The sequence below is a fragment of the Oryx dammah genome, unplaced genomic scaffold, assembly GCF_014754425.2.
Source record: "Oryx dammah isolate SB20612 unplaced genomic scaffold, SCBI_Odam_1.1 HiC_scaffold_28, whole genome shotgun sequence".
Lineage (NCBI taxonomy): Eukaryota > Metazoa > Chordata > Mammalia > Artiodactyla > Bovidae > Oryx > Oryx dammah.
The window spans coordinates 9,407,274-9,433,552 of NW_024070212.1; the positions used below are offsets into that span (position 1 = coordinate 9,407,274).

At 45.6% G+C, this 26,279-nt stretch overlaps 1 protein-coding gene and 1 long non-coding RNA gene across 4 annotated transcripts in view; one reads left to right on the forward strand and one right to left on the reverse strand.

Moving 5' to 3' along the window:
• Positions 1-19,752, forward strand: part of KCNJ10 (potassium inwardly rectifying channel subfamily J member 10) — a 36,079-nt gene extending 16,327 nt beyond the window's left edge. The window contains exon 2 of the mRNA XM_040230131.1: positions 14,653-19,752. Coding sequence (XP_040086065.1) covers positions 14,653-15,792 — 1,140 coding nt within the window. The 3' untranslated portion in view covers positions 15,793-19,752. The remainder of the gene's footprint in view (positions 1-14,652) is intronic.
• On the reverse strand, positions 585-26,236 carry LOC120855590. 3 transcript variants are annotated; one of them, XR_005719278.1, is made up of 3 exons: positions 25,860-26,236; positions 20,692-21,500; positions 585-1,003 (listed from the first exon to the last, which is right to left on the reverse strand). It is a non-coding gene; the product is annotated as an uncharacterized LOC120855590 (long non-coding RNA). The 3 variants fall into 3 exon arrangements; XR_005719276.1 differs by lacking the exon at positions 585-1,003 and having other exon boundaries at positions 17,820-21,500; XR_005719277.1 differs by lacking the exon at positions 585-1,003 and having other exon boundaries at positions 17,820-21,500; positions 25,889-26,163.
• Positions 26,237-26,279: the final 43 nt, after the last annotated feature.

Genomic DNA, 26,279 nt, shown 5'->3' on the forward strand with positions numbered 1-26,279 from the left:
TCTGGATGGTGCCAAGCTCCTCACACAGGACCAGGATGTGCAGCCCTGCGGCCCCACACAATGGGTAGGGGCAGACGCTGTGGCCGGGTGGTGACTCACAGAGGGAGCGCACGCCGGGGGCAAGGGGAGGCAGGTGCATCAAAGAGGCAGTCGTCACCGGTTGCACGTGCCAGGAAGTCTTCTCCCTCTCCAGCTGGGGGAAGGAGGTCCCCGAGGAACCACCCACCTCCCCCCGCCCCGGTAGTTCTTTGCAGGAACGCTGTTCCCTTCTCGTATGGGACACAAGTCACTCCCAGGGAACTGGGGTGGAGGAAAGGGCTGTGGTCCTAATCAGCCCACACTGACTGGGGTGGCGTCTGGACAGAGAGCATCTGACCGGGCTCCACCCCTGTGTTCCTCCCTCTTGACCGGAAAGCACAAGAGGGTCAGAAGGGCCAGATGGAGGTCACAGGCTCCCAGGAAATGCTTTGAAGGCTTTTATCCTTTCTTTTGATCAGACTATGAGAACTTTCCAAACGTTGACACAAGGGAAGAAAAGCCTATTCTTCCTTGGGCCAGGGCCTAGTGTCAGGCCGAGGCTAGAAGATGGGAGGGAAGGGGAAGGAGACAGGAGGGTGGGAGGCAGAGCCTGCAGTGACTCAGCTGGCAAGGCAGGCCCCGGACACACACACGGCCCTTTTCTTCCCCACCTCAAGATTTGTGTGCATCTGGCTGGGTTTCTATTTGTTTATTTTCTTTGGGGCAGGACAGGAGGAAGATAAATGAACAAAGATGTCAACTTTCAAAAGAACCCCAAACCCAGCTCCATTCCTCTCCCAACCTCGAGGGCTTACATAATCCTGCAGTGCTTTTCTTCCAGGCCTTCCTTGACACCGTCTCCTTTCTCCTCTCTTCCCCTCACTCGCATTTGGAACACTTGGAAGCCTAGAAATGCTTCTTTTCAGTCCCCACTGTGCAGCTGATCTCCTCCTGGAGGTCTCCAAGGTCGCTATTCAAGTTGGAGCTGGTATCCAAAACAGAGATAATACGGTTGGTGAGAGGAGGCTAAGTAGTAGTCTCCTGTCTCCACCAAGGCCAGTGGGAGGGACGGGACCCATCTGCACGGGGAGAGGCTCAGGCCCACACGTGGACTTTTAAAGCAGGACGTGACCTTGGTAACTCTCAAGCACAGTGCATCCCAAATTGACCCAGCAACAGGTTCTAAAAGGCAGAAGGAATTTTATCCCAGAAGATACAGGGGTGGGTCATAAGCTCCCACACCCTGGATATCCTTGAAATCTGTTTTGTCTTTTAAATTACATAAAATTTTCACTCTACTCCGTTTTACATCGTTTGTTGAATACTGGGGCTTCCCTGGTGGCTCAGACAGTAAAGAATCTGCCTGTAATGCAGGAGACCTGGGTTCAATCCCTGGGTTGGGAAAATCCCCTGGAGAAGGGACCTTCTCCGGTATTCTTACCTGGAGAATCCCATGGACAGAGGAGGCTGGCAGACTACAGTCGATGGGTCGGAGAGTTGGACACGACTGAGCGACTAACACTTAACTGTAATATTAACTATGTTTAATAGTAAAATAAGATTTCCCCTCAGAATCCTTGAGTGAAATTGATATCTTAGGAAGGTATGTTAAATTTAATCCTGTGGCTTTGAGCACCTCCTGGCACCCTAGTTTAAGAAGTATGGAGCTAATCTGATGCTGTTTTTTCCACAGTTAAGGAAATAATGGCCGAAGAAGTTTAAATACTTACCCAAGATCACTGTTAGTCAGAGGCAGAGTTGAGGCAGGTACTGAAAGTTCTTGTTCCCAGTCCAGCCCACGGCCTACCTATGAGTTCCTGATACCCTGGCTCCGTCTCCAGGACGCTAGGCTCAGACACACACCTAACTCAGCTGTCTTAAGACGTGTATGGGCTTGGAGACCCGCCCAGCCTCCAGCTCTGAGGCCAGTCATGCTCACAACCCCACTGTTTGTGCACAGGGCTCTCCCAGCACACAGCAGCTGAGCATGATGGGCAGTTGTTGGGACAGCGAGTGAGCTGGCACTATGACTTCCTGTTTCTAGCCCCCCATTCATTTATCTATACCCCACTGTGATTGGTTCAGGTATTCCTGTGCCTTCAAGTGTAGAATAATTGGATAGTGGGAACTCTTCCTATCTTTCTAGAAACTGCCTCCCTTTCTGACCCCACTTCCAAATCCCTGCATCAAGAAGCTATCTCTGGAGGGAAGAAACAGGGCGAACGGGAGGTTCTGGGGCTTAGACTGCCTCTACTAACATGGGCACCTTGGCTTTGGGATGTGGGTGGGGATATAGTGTGACAGATTTTCGAGGTCAGAGCTGTGATTTGATGGACAGCACAGTATTCCTTCGGGCTTCCCTGGTGGCTCGACAGTAAAGAATCCACCTGCAATGCAGGAGACCTGGGTTTGATCTCTGGGTCGGGAAGATCCCCTGGTTAAGGGAATGGCTAACCACTCCAGTACTCTTGCCTGGAGAATCCCACGGACAGAGAAGCCTGGTGGGCTATAGTCCATGGGGTGGCAAAGAGTGGGACACGACTGAGCAACTCACACACACACACAGTATTCCTCCATATCACCATCTTCCAAAATCACATGTCTAGGATGTAAGACAGGAGGCAGAAGAAAGGTGGAGGAGAAGGAGGGATGGGCCAGACAGATGTAGGGGGAGTGAAAAGACAGAAAGGAAGGTGAAAAGGACAGATACGGGGAGACACATTTTGGTAAAACAGCCAGTATGAAATATGAGCAGGGCAGTGCAGATGATAGAAGAGATGAGAAGAGAGTTGGGAAGGAATGGGGAGAGCAAAGACCTGTCATGCGGACCTAGAAGGAACACTAGGACGGAGCGGTCACACAACAGAGCATGACCACCAACCCTCAGACGCACCCTGGGTGGTTACTGCGCATTCTTCACACCTGGCTGGCTCCTGCGAGCCCCCATCCTGCTCCAGGTGTCCATCTTCTCTGGTTGTTGAGTGTGAAATCTGCTCAGCAAAGGCAAGGTCCCTGTAATATTAACTGAAGCTATAGTGGAGAGAACTTTGTAACGTATCCAGAACTAGATACTAATCTCAGCTCTGCTACTTATATATTGATTGGGTCACCTGGGCTCCTTGAACCCCAGTTCCATAAGGAACTGAAGAATGGAAATTCTGGCCTGGACATCCTGGGCAGTCCATTGGTTAAGATTTCGCCTTCCAACAGAGGGGGTGCGTGTTTGATCCCTGGTTGGGGAGTTTAGATTCCACATGCTTTGTGGCCAAAAAACCAAGACATAAAACAGAAGCAATATTGTAACAAATTCAATAAAGACTTTAAAAATGGTCCACATCAAAAAAAAAAAAAAAAAAAATCTTAAAAAAAAAAAAAAAAGAAAGAAACAAAACAAAACTCTGTTCCCGAATTGCTGCAAAGATGAAATGTGATGTGCTGGCCTAAACTAGGCATTCAGGAAATGATAGTTGCCCTCATTCTCTCTCCTTCTGTTTCCCTGAAGAAGACTCCCCTGGGGCGCTCTGAATGGGTGTGCACTACAGGGAGGGGACCAAGTCCCTGCATCTGATCCCTGTGGGAGGTGCCAGGCTCCATACCCAGGCCATGTGGCTCTTGCCCCTCGTTCTAACAGCCCAACCTTTAAATCCATGAAACTGGCCACAAGGTAGGAGGGTGTTATGGGATCAGAACCCATCGTTGTTTTCCCATTTGTCCCATTAAGTCTCATGTGCTCTCAACACTTCTACCAAAATGACTGGCTCCTCTCGCCTGCTGGCCCTGGATCGCCTCAACGCTGTACTTTTTGTTCCTACCGCTCCCTTCCCTGAGGGGCCTTCTCTTTGACCCCACCCCAAAACTCCAATCTCTAAGGGTCCAAACCTTGCCTTCAGGCTCAGTCCCAGTGCCACCTTTCTCTAACATAATCTCCCCTGGGTGAAACAGTCAGTTGTGGAGGAAAAATCTCAACTCTTGCTTGTTACTTACTGATTATGTTTCCTGGTAAAAAAAAAATGAGGATAATAGCAATTATATAACATTAAAATATCCCCAACAACTTAGCCCAGTGCCTAGCACTTAATAGGTGCTCCGTCAATACATATTGGTTGTCTTTCCAGCCCCATCACTTTGAGCTAGATGTCACCTTTCCCTTTGCAAAGTCCCCTAGGACTTCAAGGATCTTCCCCCCACCCTGTGGCACTTATCACAGCTTGCCTGCTGTGTGGTTGCCTCCTTTGATTGTTAGGTCCTCAAGGCTAGAGTCTATATCCAACTTACCTCCATAATTTCAGTGTCCTGTTTAGAATCTGGCACCTAGTAAATATTCATTGTATAAATGCATGAACACACACCTGAGACTGCATAAATATGCCTATGCAGCGGGTGCATCATTACAGATGAGGATGTTTGGTTTGTTTGCATATCTAATAGTGCTGATAATTAGTTATTGGCATTTCAATGGATACAGGAAAGAGAAAAATCATAAGAAAAAATCAGAAGAAGATACAAACAAGAATGGGGAGTGAGAAGGCCCCAGAAGAAGAGAGACCCTGAACCAGAGTGAAGTTCTATCTGTTGTCCTCAGGCCAAGAGCTTCCATATGCCCTCGGTCCTCATGGAGGAGGATTCTCAGTATGCTTACATTGGCCCCTGTGGCTGGAGTGACTTGGGAGTACCCTCCTCCTCATTTATTCACTCATAAACTACTTCTTGATAAAGAAGACTCTACACATGGACATCATCAGATGGTCAACACTGAAATCAGATTGATTATATTATTTGCAGCCAAAGATGGAGAAGCTCTATACAGTCAGGAAAAACGAGACCGGGAGCTGACTGTGGCTCAGATCATGAACTCCTTATTGCCAAATTTAGACTTAAATTGAAGAAAGTGGGGAAAACCACTAGACCACTCAGGTATGACCTAAATCAAATCCCTTATGATTATACAGTGGAAGTGAGAAATAGATTTAAGGGTCTAGATCTGATAGATAGAGTGCCTGATGAACTATGGAATGAGGTTTGTGACATTGTACAGGAGACAGGGATCAAGACCATCCCCATGGAAAAGAAATGCAAAAAAGCAAAATGGCTGTCTGGGAAGGCCTTACAAATAGCTGTGAAAAGAAGACAGGCGAAAAGCAAAGGAGAAAAGGAAAGATATAAGCATCTGAATGCAGAGTTCCAAAGAATAGCAAGGAGAGTTAAGAAAGCCTTCCTCAGCGATCAATGCAAAGAAATAGAGGAAAAGAACAGAATGGGAAAGACTAGAGATCTCTTCAAGAAAATTAGAGATTCCAAGGGAACATTTCATGCAAAGATGGGCTTAATAAAGGACAGAAATGGTATGGACCTAACAGAAGCAGAAGATATTAAGAAGAGGTGGCAAGAATACACAGAAGAACTGTACAAAAAAGATCTGCACAACCCAGATAATCATGATGATGTGATCACTCACCTAGAGCCAGACATCCTGGAATGTGAAGTCAAGTGGGCCTTAGAAAGCATCACTACGAACAAAGCTAGTAGAGGTGATGGAGTTCCAGTTGAGCTATTTCAAATCCTGAAAGATGATGCTGTGAAAGTGCTGCACTCAATATGCTAGCAAATTTGGAGAACTCAGCAGTGGCCACAGGACTGGAAAAGGTCAGTTTTCATTCCAATCCCAAAGAAAGGCAATGCAAAAGACTACCCAGACTACTGCACAATTGCACTCATCTCACATGCTAGTAAAGTAATGCTCAAAATTCTCCAAGCCAGGCTTCAGCAGTACGTGAATCGTGAACTTCCAGATGTTCAAGCTGGATTTAGAAAAGGCAGAGGAACCAGAGATCAAATTGCCAACGTCCGCTAGATCATCGAAAAATCAACAGAATTCCAGAAAAACATCTATTTCTGCTTTATTGACTATGCCAAAGCCTTTGACTATGTGGATCACAATAAACTGTGGAAAATTCTGAAAGAGATGGGAATACCAGACCACCTGACCTGCCTCTTGAGAAACCTATATGCAGGTCAGGAAGCAACAGTTAGAACTGGACATGGAACAACTAACTATTTCCAAATAGGAAGAGGAGTACATCAAGGCTGTATATTGTCACCCTGCTTATTTAATTTATATGCACAGTACATCATGAGAAATGCTGGGCTGGAAGAAGCACAAGTTGGAATCAAGATTGCCGGAAAAAATATCAATAACCTCAGATATGCAGATGGCACCACCCTTATGGCAGAAAATGAAGAGGAACTAAAAAGCCTCTTGATGAAAGTGAAAGAGGAGAGTGAAAAAGTTGGCTTAAAGCTCAACATTCAGAAAAATAAGATCATGGCATCTGGTCCCATTACTTCATGGCAGATAGATGGGGAAACAGTGGAAACAGTGTCAGACTTTATTTTGGGGGGGATCCAAAATCACTGCAGATGGTGATTGCAGCCATGAAATTAAAAGACGCTTACTCCTTGGAAGGAAAGTTATGACCAAACTAGATAGCATATTGAAAAGCAGAGATATTACTTTGCCAACAAAGGTCTGTCTAGTCAAGGCTATGGTTTTTCCAGCAGTCAGGTATGGTTGTGAGAGTTGGACTGTGAAGAAAGCTGAGCACTGAAGAATTGATGCTTTTGAACTGTGGTGATGGAGAAGACTCTTGAGAGTCCCTTGGACTGCAAGGAGATCCAACCAGTCCATCCTAAAGGAGTCCTGGGTGTTCATTGGCGGGACTGATGCTGAAACTCCAATACTTTGGCCACCTCATGTGAAGAGCTGACTCACTGGAGAAGACCCTGATGCTGGGAGGGATTGGGGGCAGGAGGAGAAGGGGATGACAGAGGATGAGATGGCTGGATGGCATCACCGACTCGATGGACATGAGTTTGAGTGAACTCCGGGAATTGGTGATGGACAGGGAGGCCTGGTGTGCTGTGATTCATGGGGTTGCAAAGAGTTGGACATGACTGAGTGACTGAACTGACTGAAACTACTTCTTGAGAACCTACTGTGTGTCAAACATTGTGTTAATCATATGTCAGGCTAATCGAAATATGCTATACCTGGATCCTTATTTCAATAAGCTTCTTGGTAGTAGAAGATACATGCTATACCAAGTAGATGTGCAATAGAAGATATAGATGGAATATAAATATACACACATATATATATTTTTTTCAGAGGCTTTATGTAAGGCTGTGGGGGTCAGAGAAGTCCTTATGGAAGAGGAATCATTTGAAATGGGTTCTGAAAGATATCTCGGCTATATGAAGACAAGGAGAAAGGGAGTCCAGGAAGAGACAAGAGCATGAACAATCCTTTGAAGGCAGGAAAGCCTGGGTTTGTGCAATAGGGAGCAGGGGACTGCTGGTTTGTCTGAAATTTGCCAAGGACAGAAGAGGCAGGAAATAATGCTGGAAAGAAGGTACAGAAGCAGACTCTGCTAATGCTCCAGACTGAGTTTGGCCTCTCTTTGATACCTAGTGGACACATCATCTGTCAAACCTACACCAAGAGTAGAAGGGATTGAGCTGGGAAAGGATCTGAGATAGTTACAGTACAATGACAAATGGAGTCTGGAGGCAGAAAGGTTCGGGAGGCCAAAGATCTCGATTTACCAAGCACATCACCTCCCTTAGCTTCAGTTTCCTCATTCGTAAAGTGAGGATCGCAACCGTAGTACCTCATAGGAATGCCATGAGAGTAGACGTGCTGTGTGAAGCACTGATGCGTGTGCACTGGTTCGTGATCAGAGGCGTAGCTTAGGAAAAGTGATCCAGCAGCCGTGTAGGAAGGATTTGGGGAGAGAAAGAGTAGAGACAGGCGATGAGTAGGAGGTTGATGATTCAGCCAAAAGGTATTAAGGACCTGAACTCAGACAATGAAATGAGGGGGAAGAGACATAAGTAACAAATCCACAGCATGTGGCGCCTGATGAATATTGGGATGAGCAAGGAGCAGAGTTTGAGATGTTATCAAACATTTTCAATGCAGTTAACTGGGAGGTTATGGCACTGTTAACTATTTAAAACAATTTTGGGGCTGCACTATGCATGCAGGATCTTAATTCCCTGACCAGGGATCAAACCTGTGCCACTTACATTGGGAGTACAGAGTCTTTTTAAAAATTTTTTTCATTGCAAGGTATTTGCTTTACAATATTGTGCTGGTTTCTGCCATACAACAACATGAGTCAGCTACAGGTTTACATATGTCCTCTCCCTCTTGGACCTCCCTGCCAGCTCTCTGCCCAGCCAGCCCTTCTCGGTTGTCACAGAGCACTGGGTTGAGCTCCCTGTGTTACACAGCCAGTTCCCACTGGGCATTTAATTTACATGTGGTAATGTATGTTTTCATGCTACTCTCTCAGTTCGTCTCATCCTCTCTCTCCCACACCGTGTCCACAAGTCTGTTCCCTATATCTGCATCTCCACTGATGCCCTGCAAATAGGTCCATCAGTACCATCTTTATAGATTCCATATACAGTATACAGCTTAATATACAGTATTTGTCTTTCTGACTTACTTCAGTCTGTACAATAGGCTATAGGTTCATCCACCTATTAGGACTGACTCAAATGCATACTTTTTAAAAGCTGAGTAACATTTCATTGTATATATGTACCACAATTTCTGTATTCATTCATCTGTTGATTGACATCTAGGCTGCTTCCATGTCCTAGCTACTGTAAAAAAGTGTGCAACAAACATTGGGATACATGTGCCCCGTTCAGCTATGATTTTCACAGGATATATGGCCAGTAGAGGGATTGCTGGGTCATATGGTAGTTCTATTCCTAGTTTTTTTTTTTTTTTAAGGAATCTTTATGTTGTTCCTTAGTGGCTGTATCAATTTACTTTCCCACCAACGGTGCAAGGTTTCCTTTCCTCCACATCCTCTCCAGCATTTGTTTGTAGATTTTTAAATGATGGCCATTCTGATTGGCATGAGGTGATACCTTATTGTAGCTCATATTTGCATTTCTCTAATAATGAGTGATGTTGAGCATCTTTTCATATGTTTGTTAGCCATCTGTATGTCTACTTTGGAGAAATGTCTGTTTAGGTCTTCCACCCATTTTTTTGATTGGGTTGTTTGTTTTCCTGGTATTGAGCTACATAAGCTGCTTGTATATTTTGGAGATTAATCCTTTGTCAGTTGTTTCATCTGCAATTATTTTCTCCCATTCTGAGGATTTCCTTTACTGGAGCACGAAGTCTTAGCCACTGGACCACCAGGGAAGTCCTGGCACTGTTAACTATTTAGGAAATGAAAGAGGGGCAGAAGTAGAAGAAAGAGAATTCATTCACACGTGGAAATGGATGCATTTAGGATTCGTATCCCAAAGCTTCTTCATTCGGCTTGCTTGACAGATAAAGCTCTTTGCTCAGGGCTGCTTCCCCGCCCACCCCACTCCCAGCCTAACAGGCACACAGCTCTAACCTGCCCCTCCTCCACTGCCTCAGGGAGGGGGCTGAAGCATCCTTTCTGGTCATGCCATTTGGCAGAGTCCTCCCCAATGCCCACAGCTGTGTATAGGCATGTTCTCCTCCTTCATCCTCTTGGAAAGGGAACTGCAGATCCAGAGGGAGCTGGGACCTGTCCTGGGGCTTGCTCTATCCCACCTTTTGAAAAAAAAATTTGTAAACATCTGTGCATGTGTAAACCTGGGTCCTTGTGAGGTAGACCTGGCTGCAGCCCTGACTCAGGCCTCTGTTTGTCCAAATCAGGGTTCTAGTCTTCCTTTTACTCAGACTTTAACAAACTGCACTCAATACTAGTGAAACAGGTGACGTGCAGTCTGTGGCCTTAAATTCAGAACTCACAGATGGCAAACAATTGTAAACAAACCGTTGCAAAACACCATGATGTTTGAAAATAGGAATGTGTACAAACTATGCTTAGTAAACTCTTGCTGGAGGCGGGGAGGTGGAGATGAACTGTTTCTTCAATGGTCAGGCAGGCTTCCAAGGGTGCAAGTAACACTTGAGTGAGTTTTGAAAGATAAGCTGAAGGTCATCATCCTGGTGGGCAAGGAGCGGGGCAGAGCAAAAGCAGATCCAGAGGTAAAGGTAGATGTGAGGGGCTTTATGGAGCTGGAGTCTAGGATATGAGTAGAAATGTGGCCAGACCAAAGCTAAGGAGGAGGCAAGAACCAAATCACGAAGAGCCTTGAATGTTGTGCTCAGAGCAATGGGGAGCCAGGAATCAGTTTTAATCACAGGAGGAGTGTGCATACTGCAGAGCAGTCTGGTACTCAAGAAAGGCTCTGATAAATCCATTCTGGAGACTAAATGACTCATGAGCTCTCAGATAAAGAAATAAAGCTTAGATCCATCTGCAGGTGTGAATCAGGAGGGAGAGGTGTTTGCTAAGGGAACGTGCCGGACATCACTGTAGGTGTGACTGGCCTTTGTTTTAGGGACTCATTAGCTTAATTTTTGGAATAGAAAGAAGGTGATTGTGTCTGACAGCTGAGAGGCTGCTTTTGTTTTCAGAATTCTTCAGTTACTGTCCCTGTTATCTGGCTAGGACTGTTCTGGGGAAACAGCACCCTCTAGAGGAGACAGTTACATATTTTTCAGGTGGGGCAGCAACAAATCATTTCCAGAACTCTATGCTGCCCCCTTCTCCGGGGCCCAGCCAGCCCTGGGGGTGGAGTGTAGCAGATTTGTTTATATGCTTCTGATTCTCACTACTGTGGAGAACAAAGCTGCCTGGTGGTGGGAGGTAGCGCAATAGCTGGGAGCAGCATATAACAGCTGGAGCAGGCAGATACAAAGGCTGGCAACAGCAGGCCCACAGTTGGAGGCGGCAGTCACCATTAGCCAGTAGCCAAAACCTCCACTGCGCAAGAAACTGTAGCCTTAACACTGGCCTCTAGAAGCTCTGGGCCCCGTCTTCTCTGTCTCAGCTGTGCTCCTCTATACAGGAGACTACAGAGGTACCTCCTGAGAACATGAGATGGTGAGAATGAACTTGGGATATACGGAAGCAGCTGGTATAATTTAAAAGTCCTGGAGCCAGAAGACGGGTTCTGGCTCCAAATCCACTTGGAGCAAACGTCTCTGAACCTTAGTTTTTAATGATGCGTTTCCTACTTACCTCATGGTGTGGGGGTCAAATTATATGTCACATAAACTGTAAAATGATATATGAAGTGAAGTAAAGTGCAAGTCGCTCAGTTGTGTCTGACTCTTTGCAACCCCATGGACTATACAGTCCTTGGAATTCTTTAGGCCAGAATACTGGAGTGGGTAGCCTTTCCCTTCTCCAGGGGATCTTCCCAACCCAGAGATTGAACCCAGGTCTCTCACATTGCAGGCGGATTATTTACCAACTAAGCCACTAGGGAAGCCCCCAAATGATATATAATCTTGGGGAACGATAAGCAAGACTTTCCTTGAGCCCCAAGAGCTTCCATTTCCCCAGAGAGGGTCTCTCCTCAGCACCAGCAAAGCTAGGACTTCAGTGCAGGATCTCTGGATGTCATGGTATAAAGTGAGGGGATAGAGACGGGGAGGAGGCAGGCATCTTGATCTTCTATGAATGTAGTCAGAAACTTAAAGACAGTCTTTAAACCTCCCATCCAAAAAAGCTCTAATCTCCTCTATAGAATCTCTGTAAAGTTCTCATCCTACCTGGCGTCGAACACTTCCAGGGACAGGGTACTCTCTACCTTTTGAGATGCTCTTTCTGCATTTGTTACAGTGTTCTTCATATCAATCTGGAATCTTTTTCTTGATGGTTTAAGCTCAGTGGTCCCGGCTGTTCCTCTTGGAGCTCAAATTCAAACTTCTGTTCACATGGCAGTGCATTCAAGTAAACTTCTCCATACCTTCAACCACTTCTCACGTGATTTGGTTATGAAGACCCTCATGTCCTAATTGTTCCTTGAGACTCAATACTGCAGATGTGCGATGAACAGAGCAGACTCAACTGAATCCTTAGATACTTTAGTTCAACTCAAGGAACTTAAAATTGCACTGCTTTTTTGGCAACCAAAACACATAAGTAACTCACATTGGATTACTTTCTGCTAAAATGCTTACATTTACTTTCATGGTTCTGCTTATGAAATCACATCTTTCCAACTGCAGAACTTGCTCAGGTAACTTTTAGACCCAAATATGTAATCCAATGTTTATCCTTTTTGTTATATTTGGCCCACTCATCTGGCTTCTTTTTGATCTGTCCCAGCTCTGTGTCATCTGTATAATCGATGGCCATGTGTTCTATATTTTTGAATAATATTAGTGTTAAAAACACTGACTAAGGGCAAGACCAAAGATAAAGCTCTCTGGCACATCATTAGAAAGCTTATTTCAGGCTCTCATGATCCACTCACCAGTAACACTGATTTTTTATTTTTAAGCCACCAATTAGAGAAGCATTTTGTTCATTTGTCTCTATCCCCAAGGACAAAATGAGAGATCTTATAAAAAAAAAAAAATCTTGCTTAGATGCACTTTCTCTATTGCATTTCTCTGATGTGCCAAATTAGTAACCTTGTCAAAGAAGAAAATTAGGTTAGTGTCACTTGACTTGTTCTTAGTAACACCATGCTGGGTCCTACTGATAACTGCCTTTCCCCAACCCTGTCCAAGTATTCACTATCTTAATGTTCCATTCTAGAGTCTTGTCTATGGTCTACCTCTTTGTAATTTGTGAAATGCACTTAAATTTTCTTTTTGAAAATTAAAATCATGCTCACTCATCCACAACTTTCTAGCATGCCTGTTTTAGATTCCCCTGTTCTTCAAAATCTTCTATAGAAGTTTCACTTCTTTCAAGAGTTTCAGGGTCAAATGAGAAGCATGCTAACATGTAAACTGTGAATGGCACACAGATCCAAGTTTTGTGGTGATTGTTTCTTTTATTAATATTACTACTGAGTACTGAATGGGGCTTTACTTGGGCCCTAAATAAGATTTTTTCAAACTTCAGAATTATAGGGTCTCCTTCTCCAAATAGCCATGTCTGGCTGAGGAGTCTCAGGTGGATGAGTTCCAAGTGGGCAGTGTAAAATGCACTGCTGATTGTCTCTGAATATTCTTGGATTCTTGTCTGTTGGTGATCTCCAATTTTGTGTCTACTTGGGTGAAGCTCCAATACTTTGGCCACATGATGCAAAGAATTGACTCACTGGAAAAGACTGATGCTGGGAAAGACTGAAAGTAGGAGGACAAGGGGAGGACAGAGGATGAAATGGTTGGATGGCATCACTGACTCAAACTCGAGTTTGAGCAAGCTCCGGGAGTTGGTAATGGACAGGGAAGCCTGGTGTGCTATAGTCCACGGGGTCGCAGAGTTGGACACAATGGAGCAACTGAACTGACTGACTGGGTGAATATATGAATGGACCTAGATAATTTAGAGTTTTCTAGCAATAAGGCCATGGAAATACAGGCTAAGGGGCAGTGTGCAGAAGGATAAAATGCAATGGGACAGACTTCTGAGAATGGGGAATGTGATGAGCCTCTCTGTGTTCTCCAAGAAGAAACAAACTCCCCAGAGATCACCTGCTCCTTCCCAGAAGGTCTGGCTGGCAGATCTCAAGTCCAAGGGCTCAATTTATTATAATTCTTTCTCTGCTGGAAAAAAAACAAGTTATTCCTTGGGCAGAGGTGCCAAGCACCTTGTATTAAATGAGTTGTCTTCTATTTCAGAGACTTGTCCCACTTTCTACTATCAGGACAAACAGCATTCCTGAATCTGAACTTGAGCACACATAGTCACAAGCTAATATACACTCCCAACTCTCTACTTCACTCAGTCAAGACAATTTTGCCACTACAATCTGGCATCTCTCCCAGTCCTTGGGAAAATAGCCCAGTGCTGCCAGGAGGCTTCAGTTTGATGTTTTTCCGACACCATCGCTTGTTTACTTTTGCTCAGTTCTGTTTATGCTCTTTCTGACACCACTCCAGACCCCAACCTAGATAATGAAAAAAGATGATGATAATAATGATAATGACAATAATAAATAGTGAAATGGGCTGGGTGCTTAGAGAACATCTTGAGGGGTGGAAGAACGGGTCGTTTCTGCTATCTTCTCAGCTAGAAGAGTATCTTAGTATCACCAGTGAGCACTGATGTGGAGGTTGAGGACAGAATGGAGAAATTCAGGGCATATGTGTGTTCGGGGGACTGACTTGGAAGGATAACAACAGAATAGTCTTCCTTGCCGGTGTCATTCAAGACGGTAGGGAGGGATCCTATTTCAGAATTAGGGATCTTCACAGAACCAGTTTTGTGGTGAAAGGAGACCAGCACAGCCCTCTTTAGACCCACTGCCACCTTCAAGGAACTGGGAACGTATTACTTTTTCTTCTCTGCCTCTCCTAATAATTAAAAATATCAGACTACATTGCAATTGTTTGCTTTGCTGAACAAGTATCTTTCTCACTAGGCTGTGAATTCTTGGAGAGCAAGGTTGCTGTCAGCTGTCAGATTCATTTTTGACTTTCCAGCATCTTGCACTACAGGGCCTGGCATGTTGCAAGTGCTCAGTAAACATTTGCTAATAAGAGAACAGATCAGTGGCACTGAAATGAATACTTCTTCTTCCTTCCCGTTGGGAAGGGGGTGGCTGGGAGTTGGCTGGATTTCTGCAATAACTCTCCTTATGCTGTCTTGCTCTCTGCAGATGACTTCGGTTGCCAAGGTGTATTACAGCCAGACCACTCAGACGGAAAGCCGGCCCCTAATGGGCCCAGGGATCCGGAGGAGGAGAGTCCTCACTAAAGATGGCCGAAGCAACGTGAGAATGGAGCACATCGCTGACAAGCGCTTCCTCTACCTCAAGGACCTGTGGACCACCTTCATTGACATGCAGTGGCGCTACAAGCTCCTGCTCTTCTCTGCCACCTTCGCAGGCACCTGGTTCCTCTTCGGTGTGGTGTGGTATCTGGTAGCCGTGGCTCATGGGGACCTGCTGGAGCTGGGCCCCCCGGCCAACCACACCCCCTGCGTGGTACAGGTGCACACGCTCACCGGGGCCTTCCTCTTCTCCCTCGAGTCCCAGACCACCATTGGCTATGGCTTCCGCTACATCAGTGAGGAATGCCCACTGGCCATTGTGCTTCTTATTGCCCAGCTGGTGCTCACCACCATCCTGGAAATCTTCATCACAGGTACCTTCCTGGCAAAGATTGCCCGGCCCAAGAAGCGGGCGGAGACCATCCGTTTCAGCCAGCACGCAGTCGTAGCCGCCCACAACGGGAAGCCCTGCCTTATGATCCGAGTGGCCAACATGCGCAAGAGCCTCCTCATTGGCTGCCAGGTGACAGGCAAACTGCTTCAGACCCACCAGACCAAGGAGGGGGAGAACATCCGCCTCAACCAGGTCAATGTGACTTTCCAAGTGGATACAGCCTCCGACAGCCCCTTCCTCATCCTCCCCCTTACTTTCTACCACGTGGTAGATGAGACCAGTCCCTTGAAAGACCTCCCCCTCCGCAGTGGTGAGGGCGACTTCGAGCTGGTGCTGATCCTAAGTGGGACAGTGGAATCCACCAGTGCCACCTGCCAGGTGCGCACTTCCTACCTGCCGGAGGAGATCCTTTGGGGCTATGAGTTCATACCCGCCATCTCGCTGTCAGCCAGTGGCAAATACATAGCAGACTTCAGCCTTTTTGACCAAGTGGTGAAAGTAGCCTCTCCAAGCGGCCTCCGTGACAGCACTGTACGTTATGGAGACCCCGAAAAGCTCAAATTGGAGGAGTCATTAAGGGAGCAGGCTGAGAAGGAGGGCAGTGCTGTTAGTGTGCGCATCAGCAATGTCTGACGGCTTGGAGTCCCACCTCCCCATCCCTCTGGTTTCTCTTCTTCTTGTGGCTCCTGGGTGAGGGATGTTTGTTACCCAGGCTTACTGGGGAGCCCCAGAAACATTCTTCTCCACTTCTTCTTTAACCCAGAGGCCACCTGGAGTCCACGTTTTCCTCCCTTCACCTCACCCCACTTTGGCCCCAAGATGCACAACTCCCTTAAGCCAGGATGAGGGAAGGAGAGGGAAGATTAGGCTGAAGTGGCTTAGCAGGCCTCAGCCATGCTTGGAGACTCCCATTAGAAGGACCGTGCGGCTGGATGAATAGACTCCCCCCCACCTCCCACTACCACCAATGTCTGGTACTTTGAGGCTGGAGCCCCCTCCCTCTCTATCTTCCCATTTACCATGTTACCTAAGGCAAGACTCTCTCTGATGGGGTATATGCCCTCAGAAATATAGTCTGCAGAATAATGTTTCTCCACCAAAGCCTGTGGAGAGAAGCCAGGGTTTTTCATGGTGTAGTTTACTTTCTGTTGGCAACTCCTGACTCTAACCTAGGATCTTGGTCCTCACTGTTCTCCTTTCTAGTTTCTAAACTGGACTCTCTCTTTGGAATACCCAGCTCCTACACAGATGTCCTCTACTCCCAGGGAATATAAAGCATAAAGACACAACCACCACACCTGTACCCAACCTGAATACTGAATTCTTCACTGTGGGGTGACTAACGCAGAGCTACTGTTTCAAACCTTGAACCTGTCTTCCAGGTAGCCCTGTTTCCCTGTATCCCATAAAGTGATGACCCTCCCCAATTCATTCACCTAGAAAAAGTCCAATACCCAGGCCCCAGAGAAAGGTCTGGAAATAGTGTTCCTGATTACTCTGACCCTGGCTTCCCTGATTCTTTCCTTCCTAGCCCACTCTCCTCTTAACCCCAGCTCTGAAGGAAGGGATGGAAAATGCAACGGCCTTCCTCTCTTAACACTGATGCTTGACTAAAACTAGACTCACAGGACAGAGTTGCAGGAAAGTTAAACCAACACACCAAATGCGAGGAGTACATTCTCAGATTTCCAGACTGCTGTATACAGCTTCTGGGAATTGGCATGACTTTAAGGTTTGAGCAGAGGCAGAATTCTGTGGCTGGCAGACACTATTCACTGTTACCCCTCCCAGTGCCCTTCTGAAAAGTGCCAGCTATTCTGTTAGGCAGTGCTGGGAGGGGAGGAAATTACACCTCCTGTTCAAATAACTATGGTCTCCCTCAGCCATTCCCAAGGCGGTATAAAATGAGTTATCAGTCTTCTCTCTCCTCTGCCATGAAGCCAGTTTCAGGCAAGTTAAAAGGCATATTTTATAAGATCAGACTCAGGCCGTTCCTTGTTCCCTGATGGGGACTGTGGTATGATGTCATGAAGGGTGTATGGATGCCAGAACTTTCTCTAAAGCTCCAAATCCCAAGAGTGCTCCCTGTTCTCATTTAGGTACCAAGGAATACTCTCCCCCACCCCAGATGGATTTGCATAGAGTCAATGTTTGAATCAAGTGGCAAATTATTTAAGGTGGACCAGCCAATTATTATGGGTTTCCCTGGTGGCCTAGAAGGTAAAGAATCTGTGTGCAATCTGGGAGCCCCAGGTTTGATCCCTGGGTAAGGAAGAGCTAGAGAAGGAACTGGCAACCCACTCTAGTATTCCTGCCTGAAGAATCCTATGGACAGACGAGTCTGGTGGGCTATAGCAACTAATGCACACACACACACACACACACATGATTGTTATAAGTTACACACTTATACAGAATGTGTATTTGCATCTGTGTAAAGATGAGCCTTACAGAGAAACCCACAAAATCCGGAGAGTGGACCCATGGTTATCATTTACTACAACTGCCCAAGATCCTCTTATATTGATCTCTCCTTGAACTCAACTAACTCTTCATTCTCCACTTACTGTAAACCCCGCCATTACTCCCTAGCTCTCAAGCAAACAAGAACCAGAACAACTTGAAAATCTGAGACAGAAAACAGAAGGCAAAGAGTCACCTTCTGGGCTCTACACTTTATTCAATGTTTGACTCACCTGATTTCTTCCAATGTGTAAGGGCAAAGAGCATTGCGTTGTGTGTGTATGTGTGTGTATCTTCTTATCTATCTATTTGCAAATTATCCTCCATCTAGTTTCTTCTGCACAGTTGCTTCCCTCCTGAGAGAAATGCTCTTCCCATTCCCTCGCTGTCTATTCCAAGCCTCCAGACTCCTCAGATTCTTGGATAACAAAATGAACACTTTCTGACTTACCCTTTTTCATTCTCCTGCACAATCCCTGACTTTGCTCTAAATTGCACTTTAAATCATACCATCCTTTTGATACAACCTGGCTTATAAGCCCCATCAGAGAACAACACTCCCTTGCCCTCAACCCTAAGTGGTTTTCTAGCCTACAGCCCCCATCTCTTCTGAGCTGAAATAATCTTTCAGGCTATCAGGCAAGCTTTAGAAGCAGCCAGGTCTGGTGAGCAATGGGATCCCTGACCACACCAACCATGGACCTGGACTGTCAGGAGAGCACTGGGCACAGATCTTAAGGGAGGAGATTTCAGAGGATGGGCAACATGACTCATGTGGGAGGATACTCAGGGTGCAAAGATGAGAAAGGGTGGTACTGGGGGGACCTAGTGAAATCGATGAAACCCTTGAGTCTTACTTGGGCTAGCAGACAAGAAGTAGCTGGAGGCTCGGGGAATTAAGCTATGATAAATAAATGAAAGGTTTATCTAAGAAAGAGAAACAGAGATAATATATATATATATATATATATATATACACACACATACACACACACACACATATATATAGAGAGGTGTAATATAGATGTACATAGGACCAAATATACAGAATGTACAGAAAGAAAGTATTCAGAGAGCTCAGCATGGGGGCAGGTATCTTGCTCTCGTTTTGGGGGTAGGACTCCCAGGTTCCCAGAACTTACAGCCAGTGATCCTGATTTCAACATGCAAAGCCTGACAAATGCTTTCAGGTTTGATGTTGGGAAAGGGAGGGGTGGAAGTTGCTCTTCAGAAGAGGTGTCCACTGAGGCTTCTGATAAACCCTGTGCTGCTGACAGGACCAGGAGGAGGGGAGACACTCCATCCATGGAAATCTAGGACGGTCTACTGCGTAGCCAGTGTGCTTGCACTCCCAGTGTCCTGTCCCTGTGGGACTTAAGAATCCTGTTCCCCTCTCTATTTCCCTGCTGTCATGGGGTGGGGCAACTGCAGCTCCAGCCCCAGGAGGTGATGGCTATTAAACTGAGAAGCTGAGCACTTTGGTGTGTCAGAGGTACTAAAGGGAAGCCTCAAGCCTAGAATCTAAATGCCAGGACTAAAGAGCTGCTGGACCCAAGATATTCTCAAGGCAGAGGCCCAGCTTTCTGTTTGGCTGCAAGCAGCCCAAAGATAATGCCTTCTGTGCTGGAAGAGTCCCAATTCCAGCACCTGGGCATGGGGCAGGGCGTGGTGCTTTAGCTTTGATGGGAGAGGCTTCTGAAATCCCTACTCTGTGCTTTACCTCATTACCCGCCTAACCCCCTAACCCAGCTAGTAAGACCATCAGGGATTTCTCTCTGAGACCTGAGCAGAGAAAAGAAGCCAGTTATACTACTGCTACTAGTCAAGGACACTGCCCCCTCCCAAGGCTGCTACCCTGATCCTTTACCCTTGCTAGTTAACCTAGCTTATTTGTAACATAACATAACACACTACCTTTGCTGTAAAGTTAGCCTGGGCTTCGGGCTCAGTCATGGCCAACTCTATTGAAAGCAGAAATATCTAGGGATGGTTTTTTCATTCACTGCCTTAAAGACTAAACCAGGTCAAACGTGCCTAGGAAAAATATGTGGGGTTTTTTTTTTTTTTTTTTGGTTTATTTTTGCCTGTTCAGAACAAGTTACTATTACTAAATAAAATGGCTGAATCTCTGCTCTTCGCTCCAGCTTCTTTTAGAAATCAAAACCAATCCTGTTATTAAGGCCTAAACTCACTGGCCTTCCTTTGGGAAAGGAGGGTGGAACTGGGCTGTGCTGGAAGAGCCGCTGACAACATGGTCAGGTCTTTCTCCTTTAGTGTTATCAGTCCCCCAACTCCTTTCCCACACCTCCCCTCATTAAGTTTAGGATCCTCTAGCAAATACCTTTTACACTCAGTTTTAAAAGGACTACAAAAAAGTTAAGAATGAGAAATCTGAAAACTGTCTCAGCTTAATCCAGGAAAGTCAAATTGCTTTGGAACCCAGGCATTGCCCCTTTTAGCCAGCGATCACGAATGCAACTTCCCTTCCATGCTACCATGGAATAGTTCCTTATATGTCCTCAAGGCTCTATATGCTTATGCATTTAATCATTAGGTATTTCTTGCCCCAGTTCTCAAAGAAGTGGGTTTCTCTTCTATGCTTATCTATCAATAGTCTGAAAAAGGCTTGGTTGTTAATATCCAGTCCTGAATTGAAAAAACAGACCCCCATGGTTACTGACTCTTGTTCCCCAGAAAAGGAAGGACAGAGGGAGAAGACTGGGTCTCTTACCATCATCAATAAATACTTACCTACAACATTTGGGAAACATTAGGTTTTAGGGATGAGTCATGGGACATGGGGCTTCCCAGGTGGTACTAGAAGTAAAGAACCCGCCTCCAATACAAGGGATGTAAGAGACTCCAATTTGATCCCTGGGGTCGGGAAGATCCCCTGGAGGAGGGCATGGCAACCCACTCCAGTATTTTTGTCTGGAGAATCCCATGGACAGAGCAGTCTGGTGGGCTATGGTCCACAGGGTCACAGAGTCAGACACAAGCGACTGAAGCGACTTCATGCATGCACACATAAAACAGGGAAGATATATAAGATATATGAAATATACAGACCCATAACATTTGAAGAAACCTGTCAATTTGTGAAGAAAAAAAGATAAATGTAGCATACATTAGGGCCAGATACACCATTAACAATATATTCTAAACAGTGAGATCTCTGTGGGAAACGTTCCCCAAGGATGGGCACTAGGCAAGGGATGGTATCAATCTAAGAGGTGTGGTTAGAACACATCTGACAGGATTCAAGAAAAATCAGCAAAAACTGAGTTCCTATTACAAGAAATGTACCATTCAAGAGACAAACAAGACATGATACATACCATCAAGGTGCATACAGTTTTTTCTGACTTAATACCTGCTATTCCTTCTGGGGAACTCTCCCTGCCTGCAAACTCCCATGTTAACTCTCAGTAGACAAAACCCTGGTAAAAGCCGTGACTGCATCATGTACTCCTTTCATTACACTTGTCACAGCCGCAGTTTTGCTACTTGTCCGTTATCTGACTAATATCTGCCTCACTCACTAGACTTTAAGTGCCACGTGACTTTAAGTGCGACTCTTGTCAGTGCTGGGTCACCAGTACAGCTGGGCATCTAGCACTGCACCAGCATGCATGCACGCGTGCCAAGTTGCTTCAGTCACGTCCAACTCTGTGCGATCCCATGGACCGTAGCCCTCTAGGCGCCTCTGTCCCTGGCATTCTCCAGGTAGGAATCCTGGAGGGGGTTGCATTCCTTTTCCAGGGGATCTTCCTGACCCAGAGATTGAACTCACGTCTCCTGCATCTCCCGCATCGGCAGGTGGGTTCTTTACCACTAGTGCCACCTGGGAAGCCCACCTGCAGGTGCGATGCTCAGAACTGGAGAACGAAGGATGGAAAGAAAAGAGGGAGACGAGTCTGTTCTCGTGCTGAAAGACAAGTAATAGATAAATAAGTGAGGAGAAACAGGAACCTCTGTAGGTAGGACAACATGAAAAAAAGTATCACAGTTAAAAAAGCTAAAAAAGGAATGGTTAATAACCTAAGATATAATCAACAAGGATCTACTGTATAGCACAAGGAACTGCACTCAATATTCTGAAGTAACCTACATGGAAAAAGCATCTGAAAAAGAATGAAAAAAAAATGTGTGTATAAATGAACCACTTTGCTGTATACTTGGAACTAGCACAACACTGTGAATTAACTGTACCCCAGTATAAAATAAAAATTATATTATAAAAAACACCCTAGAATAGAGGGCTTTCTTGGTGAATAGGTTTAAAACACAAGATAATGGAAGGATTTAATATCAGGTTAAATAGCTTACTATTTTTTTCTACAGGCTTGGGAGCTATTGAAGATGTCTGAGAAAAGAAAGCATCTAATTAAAATACTGTTTATGAATAACAATCTGGCTGCAAAATTGAGAACCAGGAGACACTAAACCAGTTAGAGACTGGCAAAACCTTAGGGGAAAGGTAACTGCCACAGATCCTAGTGTAATACAAGTGTCAATACTGTTACCAAATTGAGCTGCTGAAGTCTGGACTGAGGTGCAGGATGCTGAGCACAAAAAGAATTAAGGATAGACTCAAAAGAAATTACAAAGCAGGAAATATAAGCAAGATCCAGACAAAAAAAGAAGGGGATTGAATTAAGGCACCAGCAGGAAGCAGATGCTTACACTCAAAGGGCTAACTGGACATGATTTAATGAAGAGATTATCTGCAAAGGTATGGGGAGGGTCAGGGCTGGTAAAGCACCCAGGGACTTGGAACAGTAGGGTGTGTGTGCCTGCTAAGTCGCTTCAGTCATGTCTCTTTTTGACCCTATGGACTGTACCCCGCCAGGCTTCTCTGTCCATGGGATTCTCTAGGCAAGAATACTGGAATGGGTTGCCATGCCCTTCTCTAAGGAAGCTTTACTAGTCTTAAATCTGAAGGGACTGTCATTGAAACCTGGTGAGAGTTGTAGCCAAGGGAGAGGGCTATAATTTCAGCAGAAGCCTTGGCCTTAGGTAGAGGAACTCATGCCACTGCCAAAGTTCTGCTAATGCCTGCCACTGGCCTCTTCCAATGAGAAACCAGGGGGCCAGGGAAACTGTGTGATGCTGAAAGAACAGGGACGAATAGACAGAGTGGACCTAAAAAGCTAATGAGAGCACACACAGCGCAGTAACCAATGCCAAGGTCCTCACTAACGATGCTGGGGCTGAGGTATGCGTGTCTGTGTGTTTTCCCTAGCCACTCGTTCTAAAAAACTGGAAACCAAGAGACAGACAATGAAAGGGAGAATTAGGAAGGATTTTAAGTAATAGTTCAAGAGGTAACGAACAGTGGAGCATTTGAAAAAAATGTAGCTTTTTCAGGGAGAAGTGAGAAGACACAACTCCTATGCCCAATGCAGAAAGCTCAATATGGGGTCCTTAGTGCAGTGATACTTCTGTCTCACCTAGAAATAGGAATGTTGCCTAGGATTACCTTCCCTAATCTCCACCCTGCTTAAGTCCCACAAACACTATCTACATCTCGCTGAGCCAAACTTAAGTTTCTTTTGATTAGTTGTTTACTATTTCCTTAATTCCCCAGATTTGATGTGTTTCATGTTTACTAGGTTAAGCTCTGTAGGGACAAACTGGTTGAGGCTTTTCTGCCACACCATCTAAACCAATGCGACCAAAGGAACCCCTTTCTCCCTCTGGGGGATTAACTAAGTTAATACTCAGACGTCTACCTCCCATATCCTCTACCTTCTGGGACCAGCCCTCACTTATCTATCACTAGCAGAGAAAAAGAATATCAGAGATAAATCACAGTGAGAGAAAATATCAGAAAGATTCAAACAAGAGATCGATGAAGGGAGGGAGAGGGGAAAATTAGGTATCATAACTAACATTCTATTTGCAGGTTAGCCATACAGTAGTTGAGAATACCCTGGACCATCTGCTTTTGAGTTCCAGCTCTGCCACTAGCTGACTATGTGACTAAGCAACATTACTTAACCTCCATAAGCCTTGATTTCTTCATTTGTGAATGTGGGACTATCTTACTTAAGTATTTAGTGTGATGATGGACATACTGCAAATAAGTTGTCAACAAAGCTGGCTATTAGAAATCATCATCATCATTTGAATGATGCAAGAAACTTAACTGCAAGGAAAAAAAAAGGTTAAAAGTAATTATTGGGACTTCCCTGGTGGCTCAGTGGTAAACAATCTGCCTACCAAGACAGAAGACACGGGTTCCATCCCTGATCTGGGAAGATCCCGCAAATACTGAATGAAGTTTCATGTGCCCTAGAGCCTGCGCTCTGCAACAAGAGAAGCCATCACAATGAGAAGCCTGCACACTGCAACTAGAGAGTAGCCGCTGCTCTCCACAACTGGAGGAAAGCTCCCGCAGCAACGAAGACCCAGCACAGCCAAAAAAATTGAAGTAACTATTAATATAAGGTACATATTTATACTAAGGCACAGATTGGAGAAAGCAATGGCATCCCACTCCAGTACACTTGACTGGAAACTCCCATGGACAGAGGAGCCTGATAGGCTGCAGTCCATGGGGTTGCGAAGACTCTGACACAACTGAGCAACTTCACTTTAACTTTTCACTTTCATGGATTGGAAAAGGAAATGGCAACCCACTCCAGTGTTCTTGCCTGGAGAATCCCAGGGACGGGGGAGCCTGGTGGGCTGCCGTCCGTGGGGTCGCACAGAGTCGGACACGACTGATGTGACTTAGCAGCAGCAGCAAGACACAGATACTGACAAAGAGATATCAGAATATGAATACAGGCTGTGTGAGATTAAGACAGTTCATCCAAAGAATAAATGTAAATTGTATGAGGGATGAATGGAGGGTAGTCCTGGGAGCTGCATGTTCAGACTAGATGGAGTCATTTACTTTCCTTATGCTAGTATAGAAGACTTCCCCTAGGAAGTAGGATCAATCTGTAAAGTCAAGAAAGTCAGCATTTACTGAACATGTACCATGTGCCTAAGCCTGTAATAAGTTACAAGTAATTTAAAAAAATTAAGGATAAGATATAACCCCTAGCCTTAAAAACCCTACAATCTCAGTGAAAGGGTTATGAATACAATATAAAATAAATGATGAAATTCCGAAGTGCAGACTATAAGTTCAATAAGTGCCCACAGAAGGGCAAGAGATCATGGGTTAGAGTCCTTGGTGAGAAATTCATGGGAACAGGGTTTTGGAGTGGGATGAGTAAACGGGGTAGAACTTGAAATAACGGATATTTCAAAGACAAAAGGACTGGGAGTTGGAAGCATCCCCAAAGATGACACTCCAGAGGTTCTGCTATGAGTAACCTGGAAAATCAATTCAACGTGAACCGAATGCCATAAGTCTGGTAATGTGATATTCGCTGAGGTACAGAGAAGAACAAGATCATCTCTATTCTCAAAGGACTCAGTGTCCTGACAGAAAACTAGGAAAATGAAACCAAAAAACAGTTATCACTGACAAATGGTATATTAAAGGGACAGTGATTCCAAAAGGGAATTTTAGAGCAACGGGACAGCAGGCACTGGACACAGGAGCTTCTGTGTGACTGATTTTCTAGAACTTAGAGGCCCCTGGCCTCTGTCCGTACATCCTCACTTAGCGAAAAGAAAGAAAAGTCAAAGTGAAGGCACTCAGTCGTGTCCGACTCTTTGCGACCCCATGGACTGTCGCCTACCAGGCTTCTCAGTCCATGGGATTTTCCAGGCAATAGTAATGGAGTCGATTGCCATTTCCTTCTCCAGGGGATCTTCCCGACCCAGGGATCGAACCCGGGTCTCCCACATTGTAGACAGACGCTTAACCGTCTGAGCCACCAGGGAAGTCTCTTAGCGGAATGGCATCTAAATCACAATGCCTGATGAAAAAGTGAGCTGACAGCCAGGATATGGTTTCAGGAGTTAACAGGTGAGTCGAAGCTTGAAGGGTTACGTAGTGACTGAAGAGGAAACGGCAACGTTGACAGAAAGAACAGCAAATACAATGACACTGAAGTACGAGGGCATGACATATTTTAGGAACCCTACGAAGCTTCCCGTTCTCCCTTCCCGTTCCTCCATCAAGCGTTGTCGGATAATATACAGGCTGACCAGTTCAATTCAAATTTAGATAAACAATAATTTCAAAATATAAATATGTCCCAAATATTGCACACACGTTGGGCCTCCTTTCAATTCATCCCAGCTCGGCTCTCTGGTAGCCCACAACCCACCTCATTTCCGCCCCCGGGCCCCGGATTACCCTCGAGCAGGAGACGTTAAGCGTGAGAAATCATCACAGGTTTATTTTTCCTTCACTCCTATTTTTTTCACTCTCGGGTCTCCCGCCCAGGCCACAGGGATGTGGCTAGAAGTTTGCTCCGCTCTAGGAGTCAGTCTCTCCCAACTGGAGTTGAGGCGAGGGAAGTACACGGCCACCGATAAATAACACACTTCCAGCTCTGTAAAAGTCCACCCAGAGCCAGCCGGGCCGGCAAGCGGAAGTCGCCTATCCCAAAGACCGGAAATCCCGCCTTCGCCGGAGAAGGAGCGGAAGCGAGACAGCCAGTGCCGACGAAGGTAGTTTTGCCGCAGGGGCCGCTGAGAATCCAGCCCCTGGTATGTGGCCGGAAGCAGGACGGGGGCGGATCTTC